The sequence below is a fragment of the Zeus faber genome (genome assembly GCF_960531495.2).
Source record: "Zeus faber genome assembly, chromosome: 11".
Lineage (NCBI taxonomy): Eukaryota > Metazoa > Chordata > Actinopteri > Zeiformes > Zeidae > Zeus > Zeus faber.
The window spans coordinates 33,171,918-33,189,417 of NC_137205.1; the positions used below are offsets into that span (position 1 = coordinate 33,171,918).

Genomic DNA, 17,500 nt, shown 5'->3' on the forward strand with positions numbered 1-17,500 from the left:
ATTATATAAGAGAACATAGAGTATAATAACATTATATAAGAGAACATAGAGTATGATAACATTATATAAAAGAACATAGAGTATGATAACATTATATAAGAGAACATAGAGTATAATAACATTATATAAAAGAACATAGAGTATAATAACATTATATAAGAGAACATAGAGTATAATAACATTATATAAGAGAACATAGAGTATAATAACATTATATAAGAGAACATAGAGTATAATAACATTATATAAGAGAACATAGAGTATAATAACATTATATAAAAGAACATAGAGTATAATAACATTATATAAGAGAACATAGAGTATAATAACATTATATAAAAGAACATAGAGTATGATAACATTATATAAGAGAACATAGAGTATAATAACATTATATAAAAGAACATAGAGTATAATAACATTATATAAGAGAACATAGAGTATAATAACATTATATAAGAGAACATAGAGTATAATAACATTCTATAAGAGAACATAGAGTATAATAACATTATATAAGAGAACATAGAGTATGATAACATTATATAAAAGAACATAGAGTATGATAACATTATATAAGAGAACATAGACTATAATAACATTATATAAGAGAACATAGAGTATAATAATAAAATTATATAAGAGAACATAGAGTATAATAACATTATATAAAAGAACATAGAGTATGATAACATTATATAAGAGAACATAGAGTATAATAACATTATATAAAAGAACATAGAGTATAATAACATTATATAAGAGAACATAGAGTATAATAACATTATATAAGAGAACATAGAGTATAATAACATTATATAAGAGAACATAGAGTATAATAACATTATATAAAAGAACATAGAGTATAATAACATTATATAAGAGAACATAGAGTATAATAACATTATATAAAAGAACATAGAGTATGATAACATTATATAAGAGAACATAGAGTATAATAACATTATATAAAAGAACATAGAGTATAATAACATTATATAAGAGAACATAGAGTATAATAACATTATATAAGAGAACATAGAGTATAATAACATTATATAAGAGAACATAGAGTATAATAACATTCTATAAGAGAACATAGAGTATAATAACATTATATAAGAGAACATAGAGTATGATAACATTATATAAAAGAACATAGAGTATGATAACATTATATAAGAGAACATAGACTATAATAACATTATATAAGAGAACATAGAGTATAATAACATTATATAAGAGAACATAGAGTATAATAACATTCTATAAGAGAACATAGAGTATGATAACATTATATAAGAGAACATAGAGTATGATAACATTATATAAGAGAACATAGAGTATAATAACATTATATAAGAGAACATAGAGTATAATAACATTATATAATAGAACATAGAATATAATAACATTATATAAAAGAACATAGAATATAATAACATTATATTAGAGAACAGAGTATAATAACATTATATAAGAGAACATAGAATATAATAACATTATATAACATAATATAAAAAAATATATAAAATAATATATTACATATAATATAATAACATTGTATTATATAACATATAATAACTTTATATAAGATAACATTTAATATGATACAATAATGTAAGATAACATAAAATATAATAACATTAGATAAGATAACTTCGTGCGAGGATAGTTTCACTTTTTTCCTCCTGGATGGAATGAACAGGATGTTACGTATTCCATCAAGTCGGTTGCAGCTATGGACAAGGAGACGCTAATAAAATGACTAAACATCGCTAATATTCTTCAATATAAACAGACACCAAATCATTTGGTTGAATATATTTTATTGGCGGCATCACCATGGCAACATGTGGCTGGTTTGGTTTTGCCGTCGCACCTCTCCCTCGCTCCGTGTTTTCTTGCCCCCCCCTGCCGTTCAGGAAGTGCCGTTATCCCCTTCCTGTCTGTTCCATCTGAACGCAGTGTCAGTTGTTGAGCAACAGTAAACATGGTTTCCTCCTTGGCATCGACGTGCAGCCATGTTTGTTGTTTGTCCTTCTTCCGGAAGCAGTACTACTACTTCCTGGCTGGGTGTTTTTATTCTGGACACGCCCTGCGCCCCAAAGGCTCCTGTTGATAACAATGAGAGCACAGGTTGTTCAGTTCTTATCCATTAGACTCAACCTTCATCCATTACATTGTTATGAGAAATTAATCGATAGTCGATTCATTGTTAACATCCCTAAACGGTATGGAAGGACAGCGTGCGTAACGGGGACACTTTCTCTGTGGCTCTCTCCCCAATCACCCCCTCCATGAGTTATGCACGGAAAGTAATAGTAAGGAGTCAACGAGTGGCGTCCCGGTTCCTCCGTGCCCTCCCCCCACACTGATTGGACTTGTTTTATTTGGAGGAACGGGGTGTGGCCATCATGGTGTGCAGAGAGCCATGTTCCATTCACACATATAAAAATATAGATATCATTCCCCTTATTTATAATTCCCCATTAAAATGTTATCCCTGTGAATTTTTTTAGATTCTATCTGTTTTATCCTCTTACTGTAATGCACACTGACTATACAGAGTGATTTTGTTGTAGATGTGTTTATTATGCATTTATATATTATATATATATATAAAATGTATTGTATTATTTATGTTTTATATATGATTTATATAATATTTATTTATTTAATATATTTTATTTATTTATTTATCTTATATTTTATTATTTATCTATATTATATATATGATTTAATGGCATGGGCAACCATGTGTAATGGGAACACACTCTCACACTCTCTCCATCACTACCACTCCCCCGCCAACACCCATGATAATATTGTGTATTGCAATATTTGGGTGGGACTGCATCGCGATATAAAATATTGGATATCGCCCAAGCTTACTTGTACTTTTTCTAGTTTCACTCTATCAGATCTAATCAATAACAATGTGATCAGATGGGATCCAGAGACGGAATCTGATCACATGGATCAAACTGAGGAACGTGGAGGTGGAAGAGGTGGAGCTGCTGTAGAAATAAAATATAAATATGGATGGTGCTTCTACTCATTTACACAATTTATACGACTATAGAGATGAATACTGTGGCATAAATGAAGTGAACGTTTCAAACACATCATTGAGAAGAATCGGCTGTGACTAAGATACTCACTGCACCAGATCCAGAAACATGTCGGTGTGCAATCAATGATCAATCATGTGATTGATTCTATGGATGATGGTGGTGTTGTGCTGTTCCTCACTGTCTACTACAGCCGTACTCTCACCACCTGGTTTTTCAGTTGGACAGGAAGTAGAAAAGAGGAAGTGAAGAGGGAGGAGGAAGAAGGGAGTAAAAACACAGCCCCAGCGTCATACTGGTTATATACGCATCATACTGGTTATATACCCATCATACTGGTTATATACACATCATACTGGTTATATACCCATCATACTGGTTATATACACATCATACTGGTTATATACACATCATACTGGTTATATAAACATCATACTGGTTATATAAACATCATACTGGTTATATAAACATCATACTGGTTATATAAACATCATACTGGTTATATACACATCTTACTGGTTATATACACATCATACTGGTTATATAAACATCATACTGGTTATATACACATCTTACTGGTTATATACAACTCTTGGGTTGAAGTTGGCAGCTCCGTCGTTCATATGTAAAGACATTGAGTGGACGGAGGAACACAGCTGTGATATGAGGAATGGAGATGTGTTTCCCTTAAGTCCTTGTCTGACCAGGGCTGCCACTCCCCTGGTTGGCTGCAAGCCAGGATGAGTGAGGGAGAAAGAGAGGGAGGGAGGGAGGAGGGAGAGAGAAAGAGGGAGGGAGGGAGGGAGGAGGCAGGGCGAGCGAAGGAGGGAGGGAGGGAGGTAGGGAGGAGGAAGGAGGGTGAGCGAAGGAGGGAGGGAGGGAGGTAGGGAGGAGGAAGGAGGGAGAGAGAAGGAGGGAGGGAGGGAGGGAGGCGAGAGAGAGAGAGACCTTGGCAGACAGTTAGCACCTTGCTAAAGTCAGTGTCATATCATATAAAATGGCGTCCTGTAGCAGCTGGTCCTCCTCTGATCCGTCTGATGGGCGTGGCCTCTTCATCGGGTGTTGTGCAGGTAGATCCGCTGCTTTATTGTTCTGTAAAAAAGAGTCAGTGTTGATGCGACTCGTCGACTCCAGGAAGAGGAAGTTCTGCACCCACTTCCTGTGCGGCGCTAACGTGTGTTTTAATGTCACCTCAGAAAGATTGATTTGGCAAAGTGAAGCTTTATTATCTGTTCACTTGATGAAGTGATCTGTTATTTTTGGCAGCGATGCACCTATTTCCTATAGATCTCTATGTGAGGTCTGGAGAGAGAGACAGAGAGAGAGAGAGAAACAGAGAGAGAGAGACAGAGAGAGAGAGAGAGAGAGAGGAGTTGTATTCCATTGAATTGAAAGTGACAGCAGCTATGATGATGATGATGATGACGATGATGATGACTATGATGACGATGATAATGATGATGACTATGATGATGATGATTATGATGATGACTATGATGACGATGATAATGATGATGACTATGATGACGATGATGATGACTATGATGATGATGACTATGATGACGATGATAATGATGATGACTATAATGACAATGATGATGATGACTATGATGATGATGATGACGATGATGATGATGACGATGATGACTATGATGATGATGACTATGATGACGATGATGATGATGATGACTATGATAACGATGATGATGATGATGATGAAGACTATGATGATGATGACGATGATGATGATGATGACTATGATGATGTCGATGACTATTATGACGACGATGATGATGACTATGATGACGACGATGATGATGACTATGATGATGACTATGATGATGACGATGATGATGATGACTATGATGATGTCGATGACTATTATGACGACGATGATGATGACTATGATGACGACAATGATGATGACTATGATGATGACTATGATGATGACGATGATGGTGATGACTATGATGACGATGATGATGATGATGATGACGATGTCTCATGTCCTTGTGAGGACCTTCCCTCCAAGCTGCTGATTGTCTCAATACTTTCATCTTTCCAGACAAGATGGCCGTGCGACAGCGGATCTTCAACTCCACTGCTCCATTCTCCGGCTCGTCTTCGGCAGAGCTGAAGGGCTCATGCGGTGGGCCCCTGGCCCCGGATCGGGGCTCCACCGAGCCTGGGGGCCAGGGGTGCAAAGTTGACCTGATGGTGTCCCTCCACCCGTACCTGAACAAGCTGCTGACGCAAGGCACCGCAGAGCAGGTTGGGCACGGACCGCTGAAGACCTCCACCTTCGTTGCTCAGGCTGAGTGTGAGTACAACGTGTTTGTGGCATGATGACGATGATGATGATGATGATGATGATGATGATGATGACTATAATGATGATGATGATGACTATGATGATGATTATGATGATGATGAGTATGATGAGCATGATGATGATGATGACTATGATGATGACTATGAAGATGACTATGATGATGATTGTGATGATGATGATGACTATGATGATGAGTATGATGAGGATGATGATGATGAAGCTAAGAGGAACAAAAATGGAGTCCGATGCACTTCTTGTTTCAGGTGAGTCCCAGGACTCGCAGGAGTTCAGTCCGTCCTGTTCTGATCGCTTTGTCCCGACGCCAAACTGCTTCACCAGCAGGTACCCCCCCGCGCTGCTCCACCTCCACATCTACACCCCTTTACACCACCCATGATATCGATAGCACAGTCTGAGACGAGCTATCACCTTGAAATATCCATATCAAGATATTATGATGAACCAAAATCTGAGACGATATCTGGTCTCATACAGTAAAATAGAATTATATTGTCTAGGATTTTGTTTGTCAACACTGTCATTCCCAAAATATCATCAAATCTTCAACATGAAGGTATCTGTGATCAAATCAAATGTGATATTTGATTTGATCGGTATCTCCCTGCACTGGCGCCACCTGCAGGTGATTCCTTCTTCCTTTATTTACGAATTCTGCCTTTTCCTCGGCAGCTTGTCGTCGGAGCACAATAACAACGTGGCATGTCCTGCCCCCGCCTGCGTCCAGGAGCCCAGGGGCCCCCTGGCGGCGCTCTGCCCCAGGAAGAGAGCTCGACGAAGGCAGAGAGGCAGGGAGAAGAAGAAAGAGGACCAGAAGAAAGAGAAGGAGAGGAACCAGGAGAAGAAGAAAAAGGAGAGGAACCAGGAGAAGAAGGAGAGGAGCCAGGAGAAGGAGAAGAAGGAGAGCGGGCGGCGGAGACAGCGAGTCCCGTCCGGAGTCCCTGAGCAGGAGAGCGGGAGCTCCCTGCTCCAGGTCCAGGTCCAGGTCCAGGCCCAGGTCAGACCAGCTCCCTCTTCCTCCTCCCTATATTAGCTTATGGTTATAATCAAATGGATCACATGTATTCCATTTTGGCTAGTTATGACTAAATTGTGACGTAATGGGTTTTTGCTGAGGCCTGATGCATTTTATCATTTACGTGGAAAGTTGTTGCAAACACACATTTGTGAAGCTGCAGGTTAAGAGTTTAGACCTTTGAGAATCCACAGCCATTCACTGTGGAAAGACTGGACCATGGAGCACGAGCTGTTGAATACATGCTCCAAAATCATTCTCATGAATAGTGTGAATTTTAGCCTGATGGTGGCGCTAGATGCACAAAAACATTAGACCAAAATTTTACATTTCAACTATTGCGATCAATATCCATTAATGTGCTGTGAAAAGATCGACCAGGCTGAAGATGGCGAACCAAAAGAAGTAATAAAAATAACAATAACAATATGGTGCTTGACACCCTAATAAATATCCATATATATACATACAGTATACATACCATATACTGTAAATCTTTTCTTCAGGGTAGAACAGTGGTTTGTAGTGAATGGTAGATGCTGCCCTGAAATTCCCATGATGATGAATGTGGTCGGTGCATATGCTCCCCAAGTTGGGTGTGAGATGGAAGAGAAAGAAGAATTCTTTAGTGAGTTGGATGTAGAGGTGGAGAGGGAGAGAGAGTGGTCGTTGGAGCAGATCTCAATGGGCATGTTGGCCAAGGGATCAGAGACATAGGTGACGAGAATGTGACGGGTAGGTATGGTGTCAAGGAGAGGAATGTGGAAGGACACGTGGTGGTGGATTTCACCAAAAGGATGGAATTGACTGTTGTGAATACATATTTCAAGAAGAGGGAGGAACACAGGGTGACATACAAGAGTGGAGGAAGGTGCACACAGGTGGACTACATCTTATGCAGGAGGTGCAATCTGAAAGAGATTAGTGACTGCAAAGTGGTGGTAGGGGAGTGTGTTGCTAGGCAGCATCGGATGGTGGTCTGTAGGATGACTCTGGAGGCCAAGAAGAGGGTTGCAAGTGTTGCATTCAATTTAGGGAAGAGGTAAGGCAGGCAGGTGGGAATGAACGGGTACCGGATGACTGGGAAACAACTGCAGAAGTGCTTAGGGAGACGGCCAAGAAGGTACTCGGTGTATCATGCCGGAAGAGGAAGGAAGACAAGGACTCTTGGTGGTGGAATGAGGAAGTACAGGAGAGCATAGAGCAGAAGAGGTTGGCGAAAAAGAAATGGGAAAGTCAGAGATGAAGAAAGTAGACAGGATTAAAAGCTGATGGGGCGCAAGTCAAAGAGAGAAGTGGCAAAGGAAAAGGAAAAGGCGTACGAAGAGTTGTATGAGAGGTTGGACAGTAAGGAAGGAGAAAAAGACTTGTACCGATTGGCAAGACAAAGGGACCAAGCTGGGAAGGATGTACAGCAGGTTAGGGTGATGAAGGATAATGATGGGAATGTGCTGACTAGTGAGGAGAGTGTGTTGAGAAGGTGGAAGGAGTACTTTGAGGAGTTGATGAATGAAGAAAATGAGAGGGAGAGAAGAGTGGATGATGTGGGGACAGTGGATCAAGAAGTGCAGCAAATTAGCAAAGATGAGGCAGTTGGCCCAGATGACAAACCTGGGGAAGCATGGAAATGTTTAGGTGAGATGGCAGTGGTGTTCCTAACGAGACTGTTTAACACCATCCTGGAAAGGGAGAGGATGATGGAGGAGTGGAGAAGAAGTTTACTGGTACCATCTTCAAGAATAAGGGAGACGTACAGAGCTGTAGTAACTACAGGGGAATAAAGTTGATCAGCCACAGCATGAAGCTGTGGGAAAGGGTAGTGGAGGCGAGGTTAAGACGAGCGGTGGGGATCAGCGTGCAGCAGTATGGTTTCATGCCAGTAAAGAGTACTACAGATGACATGTTTGCTTTAAGAACGCTGATGGAAAAGTACAGGGAAGGCCAGAGGGAATTGCACAGTGTCTTTGTGGATTTAGAGAAAGCGTATGATAGGGTGCAGAGAGAGGAAGTGTGGAATTGCATGAGGAAGTCGGGGGTGGCAGAGAAGTACATAAGAGTTGTACAGGATATGTATGAGCGCAGTCAGACAGTAGTAAGGTGTGCAGTAGGCGTGACCAATGCATTCAAAGAGGGAGGACATGCAGGTGGTTGGTGTAAGGGAGGAAGATGCGCAGAACAGAAGGTATTGAAGACAGATGATCCCCTGTCGCGGCCCCTAACGGGAGCAGCTGGAAGTAGAAGGTAGATGCTGCCCTGGGGCCTTGCAGCGTTAACGGACCCATCTACTCTCGTCACAGCACGAGACACTGGACTCCTGCAGTGGGCGGAGCTTGTACAGCGTGTCCTGCAGGGGGCGGAGCCTTTGCTGCGTGTCCTGCAGGAGGCAGAGCCTCTTCAGCGTGGAGCAGTCGGAGCTGCAGGACACCAGACCTCCTCCTCCTCTCTATGCCCAGCAGACCTTCACCACAACCGGGCTGCGGCTGGACTGGAGCCCCCAAGCCTGCGACCCCCTGTCCCCCCTACAGTCCACCCTACAGTCCACCCCACAGTCCACCCCACAGACCACCCTACAGTCCATCCTACAGTCCACCCTGCAGTCCACCCCGGAGTCCACGCCACAGTCCACCCTGCAGTCCACCCCGCAGTCCATTCCTCAGTCCACCCCACAGTCGACCCTACAGTCTACCCTACAGTCCACGCCACAGTCCATGCCACAGTCCACCCCACAGTCCATGCCACTGTCCACCCCACAGTCCACCCCACAGTCCACCCCACAATCCATGCCACAGTCCACCCCACAGCCCACCCCACAGTCCACCCCACAGCCCACCCCACAGTCCACCCCACAGTCCACGTCACAGTCCATGCCACAGTCCACCCCACAGTCCACCCTACAGTCCATGCCACAGTCCACCCCACAGTCCACTCTACAGTCCATGCCACAGTCCACGTCACAGTCAATGCCACAGTCCACCCCACAGTCCATCCTTCAGTCCACCCCACAGTCCACCCTTCAGTCCATGCCGCAGTCCATCCTGCCATCCAACTTGCCGTCCTACGGGTGGGACGGGGCATCAGACTCGGACTCGGACTCAGACTCTTCGCTCAGCAGCGCAGGCGACTGCACGCTGGCCCTGGCTGGGCTGCGAGGCAGTGTCAGCCAGGGAGACCCCTGCTACGCTGGACCGTTCTTCAAGGATGTGGAACGGGATCTGAGAGACGAGGAGGAGGAGGAGGAGTCCTGCTCCGTTGTCAACGAGGGCCTTATCTTTTACAACGAGGTACGCTGCGTTTTATACACCCCAAATGAAGTGGAGCAGGTGTTTGGGTTTCAGTTTGAAGAACACGCTAATGTGCTAATGCTGCCACTCAGAACCTCCGGCCGGTGGACTGCGAGTACCGGGAGGGGAGGGAGTACGTCCTCACCCGGTTCATCAAGGAGGGGTCGTACGGAGAGGTGCACGCCGCCCGCGACACCAGCACGGGCTTCACGTTCGCCGCCAAAAAGGTTTTTCAGATTCTTCATCCAGGTCCAGTCTCAGCGTGTTCTTCCTCGTCTCATTCCCTCATCTTCCTTGTCTCGCAGATCCCCCTGCAGAGCTTCAGCAGCGAGGAGGTGGGTGCGTGGAGCGCCCTCAGATCTCCCCGCGTGGTGGAGCTGTTCGGAGTGATCCGCGAGGGTCCGCACGTCGTGCTGCTGATGGACCAGAAGCACGGTGAGAGACCGGCGATGTGTGATGAATACGCCTTGTTACCATGGAAAACAAAAGATTGTAAAACCTCGGACCGGGTTCTCCTCCACACCGGCGACAGAGCTTTTAAAAAATGGAAATGATTTAAAACCTTGACTTTGGCTTAACGGTCGCCACCATCTTGACAGGAAACCCGGCCAGAATTTAGAACCGAATTGAATAGATTTGAATGAACAGAAATGATTTAGGTGGAGGGGCGGAGTCTTGGTGTGCTCATGTTTGAAGTTTCATCTTTTTCCATTGTCTTCCATTGAGTGGAGCAGGATCTAGTGACCAGGAGCTGAACTGCAGGTTCAATTTACTTCCTTCTCTGGCCGATCCTCAGGCTCGCTGGGCCAGCTGATCACGGAGCGGGGCCGGCTGCAGGAGGACCTGGCGCTCCACTTCCACCTGCAGGTCCTGGGGGCCCTGGCGTACCTGGCCAGGAAGAGGGTGGCTCACCTGGACATTAAAGGTGCGTCCAAGCAATGATCGTTATAGATATAGTTTGGTGTCATAATATTGAAGATTTACAAACGCAAACCTTTGCTAAATGGTTCTGATTGGCTAAATATTTTATATCCAGGGTTTTGATTAGAATCTCATTAACTTCTAGATGATGACAAGATTTCACATTTAAAATTCATGATTGTGTAAAAAATAAAATAAAATCAGGTAAATTTAGGTTTTGTGGATTTCATTAACCACATTTGGCTTTGAATGCAGCTCTGTACCGCTGCAGGTGTGTAATCACTGGAATCCTGCTGGCTGCCACTGCTGGCTACCACTGCTGGCTGCCACTGCTGGCTGCCACTGCTGGCTGCCACTGCTGGCTACCACTGCTGGCTGCCACTGCTGGCTACCACTGCTGGCTACCACTGCTGGCTACCACTGAGCAGCTGCCACTGAGCAGCTGCCACTGAGCAGCTTCCACTGCTGGCTGCCACTGCCGGCTGCCACTGCCGGCTGCCACTACTGGCTGCCACTGTTGGCTGCGACTGAGCAGCTGCCACTGCTGGCTGCCACTGCTGGCTACCACTGCTGGCTACTACTGAGCAGCTGCCACTGCTGGCTGCCACTACTGGCTGCGACTGAGCAGCTTCCACTGCTGGCTGCCACTGCTGGCTGCTACTGCTGGCTACTACTGAGCAGCTGCCGCTGCTGGCTGCCACTACTGGCTGCGACTGAGCAGCTTCCACTGCTGGCTGCCACTGCTGGCTACCACTACTGGCTGCCACTGTTGGCTGCAACTGAGCAGCTGCCACTGCCGGCTGCCACTGTTGGCTGCCACTGCCGGCTGCCACTGCCAGCTGCCACTGCTAGCTACCACTACTGGCTGCCACTGTTGGCTGCGACTGAGCAGCTGCCACTGCTGGCTGCCACTGCTGGCTACCACTGCTGGCTACTACTGAGCAGCTGCAACTGCTGGCTGCCACTACTGGCTGCGACTGAGCAGCTTCCACTGCTGGCTGCCACTGCTGGCTGCTACTGCTGGCTACTACTGAGCAGCTGCCACTGCTGGCTGCCACTACTGGCTGCGACTGAGCAGCTTCCACTGCTGGCTGCCACTGCTGGCTACCACTACTGGCTGCCACTGTTGGCTGCGACTGAGCAGCTGCCACTGCTGGCTGCCACTGCTGGCTACCACTGCTGGCTACTACTGAGCAGCTGCCACTGCTGGCTGCCACTACTGGCTGCGACTGAGCAGCTTCCACTGCTGGCTGCCACTGCTGGCTACCACTACTGGCTGCCACTGTTGGCTGCGACTGAGCAGCTGCCACTGCTGGCTGCCACTGCTGGCTACCACTGCTGGCCACTACCGAGCAGCTGCCACTGCTGGCTGCCACTACTGGCTGCGACTGAGCAGCTTCCACTGCTGGCTGCCACTGCTGGCTGCTACTGCTGGCTACTACTGAGCAGCTGCAACTGCTGGCTGCCACTACTGGCTGCGACTGAGCAGCTGCCACTGCTGGCTGCCCCTGCTGGCTACCACTACTGGCTGCCACTGTTGGCTGCGACTGAGCAGCTGCCACTGCTGGCTGCCACTGCTGGCTACCACTGCTGGCTACTACTGAGCAGCTGCCACTGAGCAGCTGCCACTGAGCAGCTGCCACTGAGCAGCTTCCACTGCCGGCTGCCACTGCCGGCTGCCACTGCCGGCTGCCACTGCCGGCTGCCACTGCCGGCTGCCACTGTTGGCTGCCACTGCCGGTTGCCACTGCCGGCTACCACTACTGGCTGCCACTGTTGGCTGCCACTACTGGCTGCGACTGAGCAGCTTCCACTGCTGGCTGCCACTGCTGGCTACCACTGCTGGCTACTACTGAGCAGCTGCCACTGCTGGCTGCCACTACTGGCTGCGACTGAGCAGCTTCCACTGCCGGCTGCCACTGCCGGCTGCCACTGCTGGCTACCACTACTGGCTGCCACTGTTGGCTGCGACTGAGCAGCTGCCACTGCTGGCTGCCACTGCTGGCTACCACTGCTGGCTACTACTGAGCAGCTGCCACTGCTGGCTGCCACTACTGGCTGCGACTGAGCAGCTTCCACTGCTGGCTGCCACTGCTGGCTGCTACTGCTGGCTACTACAGAGCAGCTGCAACTGCTGGCTGCCACTACTGGCTGTGACTGAGCAGCTTCCACTGCTGGCTGCCACTGCTGGCTGCCACTGCTGGCTGCCGCTCCACCGACGTGTGGTTTCCGCAGTAACGAAAACAAAAACACAGGAAGTGGAACCCAAGCGGCTTGGAGTCTTTACGACCGTTTGCAGCCGATCTGATCTGCACCTGCACATCGAGCCGGACGGAGCAGGAACAGGGGAGTCCCACCATGTGACTTGGCGCCGGGGGGTGGGGGTGAGGGGTGGTGGAGGTGGAGGAAGAGAAAAGAGAGAACGAGCGGTAGAGGACAGAAAAGAAACAGTTCAACAGACGTGAAGAGAGGAAGAAAGAGGGTTGAGGTTGAGGATGTAGCACCCCCTGGTGTCTGCAGAGGGTAGTACACATCAGCATCATAGTACAGGTACTCCTCACTTAACAACACCGTTATATGTATATATATAATATTTATACAGGTTCTCCTCAGTTAACAACCCAGTTTTATGTATATATATAATATTTATACAGGTACTGCTCACTTAACGGCCGAGTAAAAAAAAAAATATATATATATATATATATATATATATATATATATAATATTTATACAGGTACTCCTCACTTAATAACACAGTTATATGTATATATGTAATATTGACATAGGTACTCCTCACTTAACGACACAGTTATATACAGGTACTCTTCACTTAACAACCCAATTATATGTATATATATATATAATATTTATACAGGTACTCCTCACTTAATGACACAGTTATATGTATATATATGGGGATGGTAGCTCAGGAGGTAGAGCTGGTGGTCTAGTGATCCAAAGGTTGCTGGTTGGATCCCAGGCTCCTCCTGCTAGCATGCTGTAGTGTCCTTGAGCAAGACACTTAACCCCTAATTGCTCCTGATGGCTGCGTCCGTCGGTGTTTGAACAATTGTAAGTCGCTTTGGATAAAAGCGTCTGATCAATGACTAAATGTAAATGTAAATGTAATATATAATATTGACATAGGTACTCCTCACTTAACGACACAGTTATATACAGGTACTCTTCACTTAACAACCCAATTATATGTATATATATATATAATATTTATACAGGTACTCCTCACTTAACAACACAGTTATATGTATATATATAATATTTATACAGGTACTCCTCAGTTAACAACCCAGTTTTATGTATATATATAATATTTATACAGGTACTGCTCACTTAACGGCCGAGTAAAAATATATTTATATATATATATATATATATATATATATATATATATAATATTTATACAGGTACTCCTCACTTAATGACACAGTTATATGTTTATATGTAATATTGACATAGGTACTCCTCACTTAACGACACAGTTATATACAGGTACTCTTCACTTAACAACCCAATTATATGTATATATATATATAATATTTATACAGGTACTCCTCACTTAACAACCCAGTGATATGTATATATATAATATTTATACAGGTACTCCTCACTTAAAAACCCAGTGATATATATATGTATAATATTTATACAGGTACTCCTCACTTAACAACTGAGTTATATGTGTATATATATAATATTTATACTGGTACTCCTCACTTAACAACCAAGTTATATCTATATATATAATATTTATACAGGTACTCCTCACTTAACGACACAGTTATATGTGTATATATATAATATTTATACAGGTACTGCTCACTTAACCGCCGAGTAATATATATATATATATATATATATATATATATATATATATATATATATATATATATATAATATTTATACAGGTACTCCTCACTTAACGACACAGTTATATGTATATATATAATATTTATACAGGTACTGCTCACTTAACGACCGAGTAATATATATATATATTTATATATGTATATATATAATATTTATACAGGTACTCCTCACTTAACAACCTAGTTATATTTACATTTAGTCATTTATCAGACGCTTTTATCCAAAGCGACTTACAAGGGAGAATAACATTCAAGCTACATTGCGACAGAGATTAGTGTAACAACAACATTAGTGTAACAATAAATACTGCAAGGTAGTGCTAAGTACTTGTAGGTTAGGACAGGAGGTACTTACTGAAGAGCTGGGTCTTCAAGTGCTTCTTAAAGACAGAGAGGGAGGTCCCCGCTCTGGTCATTTTTGGCAGCTCGTTCCACCAACGTGGAACTACAAATGAGAATAGCCTGGATTGCCGTGGCTGTATGGCCGGCAGAGCCAGGCGACGCTCATTTGACGAGCGCAGCATCCGGGGGGCAACATGTGCTCTTACAAGAGCATTTAAGTAGGCGGGAGCATTCCCAGCAATCACTCTGTAGGCCAGCATAAGAGACTTGAACTTGATGCGGGCGGCTACAGGTAACCAGTGGAGCTCGATGAGCAGCAGAGTGACATGTGCCCTCTTTGGCTGGTTTAACACCAGTCGCGCCGCCGCATTCTGTATCATCTGTAGTGGCTTCACCGCACAGGCCTCAAGCCTGTTAAGAGGGCGTTGCAGTAGTCGAGACGGGACATCACCAAGGTTTCTACCAGCAGTTGAGTGGCATATTGGCTCAGGTACGGCCTGACTTTTCGGATGTTGAGTAGTGCGAAGCGGCAGGACCGGGAGACAGCGGCAACATGGTCCGAGAATGTCAGTTGGTCATCAATAATGACACCAAGATTCCTTGCAGCCTTGGTAGGAACAAGAGATAGAGAGTCAATTTTAATATCAATGTTGTGATAAATACCTTGTTTGGCCGGGAAGACCAGCAGTTCCGTTTTCGCCAGATATCTATAATATTTATACAGGTACTCCTCACTTAATGACCCAGTTACATGTATTTATATATATATATATATATATATATATATATATATATATATATATATATATATATATATATATATATATACAGGTACTGCTCGCTTAACGACCGAGTTATCTATATATATATATAGATATATATACATTTTATTTATTACATCAGCATCCGATTATTACATCAGCATGAAAATACAACATCAGCATCAGATTATTACATCAGCATCAGATTATTACATCAACATGAAATTATTACTTCAGCATCAGATTATGACATCAGCATCAGATTATTACATCAGCATGAAATTATTACATCAGCATCAGATTCTTACATCAGCATCAGATTATTACATCAGCATGAAATCATTACATCAGGATCAGATTATTAAATCAGCATCAGATTATTACATCAGCATGAAATTATTACATCAGCATCAGATTATTACATCAGCATGGAATTACTACATCAGCATCAGATTATTACATCAGCATCAGATTATTACATCAGCGTGAAATTACTACATCAGCATCAGATTATGACATCAGCGCCAGATTATTACATCAGCATAAAATTATTACATCAGCATCAGATTATGACATTAGCATCAGATTATGACATCAGCATCAGATTATTACATCAGCATCAGATTATGACATCAGCATGGAATTATGACATCAGCATCAGATTATTACATCAGCATGAAATTACTACATAAGTATCAGGTTTTTACATCAGCATCAGATTAAATCAGCATGAAATTATTACATCTGAATGAAATTTTTACATCAGCATCAGATTATGACATCAGCATCAGATTATTACATCAGCATCAGAATATTACATCTGCATCAGATTATTACATCAGCATCAGATTATTACATCAGAATGAAATGTTTACATCAGCATCAGATTATGACATCAGCATCAGATTATTACATCAGCATCAGAATATTACATCTGCATCAGATTATGACATCAGCATGAAATTATTACATCAGCATCAGATTATGACATCAGCATGAAATTATTACATCAGCATGAAATTATTACATCAGAATCAGATTATTACATCAGCATCAGATTATGACATCAGCATCAGATCATGACATCAGCATGAGAAACTCCTTTCGTTCCATTGTCGTTCTTTCTCTTTTCCTTCTGTTGAGCAGGTGAAGGTCACAACCTTCATCTTTTCATTGTGTATTTACATGTGGATGTGGATTTGGATCTTTCCACCTGGTTCCTCAAGGTCAAACAAAGGTTTTTAGGATGATGTCATTCCTCCTCAGCTGACAACGTGCTGCTGTCGGCTGCCGGTCAAGACTCCTTCCTCTGTGACTTCGGCCACGCCGAGCGTCTGGACGCTCAGGGCCTGAGCCTCAGCGGAGCCACAGGTAACACTCCCTTTTACATACACCTTAAACTGGTGGAGGTGGAGGATGGGGTGATGGATGGAAGCTGGAGGGTGGAGGATGGGGGATGTGACGCTTGCTACTGCACCTCCAGACATGAAGGGCACGGAGACCCACATGGCCCCGGAGATGGTGAAGGTGGAGCCGCGCGGAGCGAAGGCCGACGTGTGGAGCAGCTGCTGCATGCTGCTGCACATGCTGACGGGGTCTCCACCCTGGAGCCGCTACTACACCTGCAGGCTGTACCTCAAGGTGGCTCCACCTCAGCTGTTATTATTTACTTGGTGCAGAAAGTGGAAACAAATTTAATTTTTTAGTATTGGAAAAGTCATTTTTTTAAACAGCCCAAAGAACAGAAAGTAGAAATGTTAGAAAAGTAGAAGGTGGTCAAATACATACAAATAAGGTGTTTGAGTGTGTGTGTGTGTGTGTGTGTGTGTGTGTGTGTGTGTGTGTGTGTGTGTGTGTGCGTGCGTG

At 44.0% G+C, this 17,500-nt stretch overlaps 1 protein-coding gene across 1 annotated transcript in view; it reads left to right on the forward strand.

Moving 5' to 3' along the window:
- map3k14a (mitogen-activated protein kinase kinase kinase 14a) overlaps window positions 1-17,500 on the forward strand; it is a 24,743-nt gene that overhangs the window by 1,228 nt on the left and 6,015 nt on the right. Inside the window, exons 2-10 of the mRNA XM_080009374.1 lie at window positions 5,140-5,394; window positions 5,670-5,748; window positions 6,097-6,421; window positions 8,737-9,720; window positions 9,813-9,947; window positions 10,026-10,155; window positions 10,517-10,645; window positions 16,901-17,005; window positions 17,118-17,275. Of these exons, the coding sequence (XP_079865500.1) occupies window positions 5,145-5,394; window positions 5,670-5,748; window positions 6,097-6,421; window positions 8,737-9,720; window positions 9,813-9,947; window positions 10,026-10,155; window positions 10,517-10,645; window positions 16,901-17,005; window positions 17,118-17,275 (2,295 nt within the window). The 5' untranslated portion in view covers window positions 5,140-5,144. The remainder of the gene's footprint in view (window positions 1-5,139; window positions 5,395-5,669; window positions 5,749-6,096; window positions 6,422-8,736; window positions 9,721-9,812; window positions 9,948-10,025; window positions 10,156-10,516; window positions 10,646-16,900; window positions 17,006-17,117; window positions 17,276-17,500) is intronic.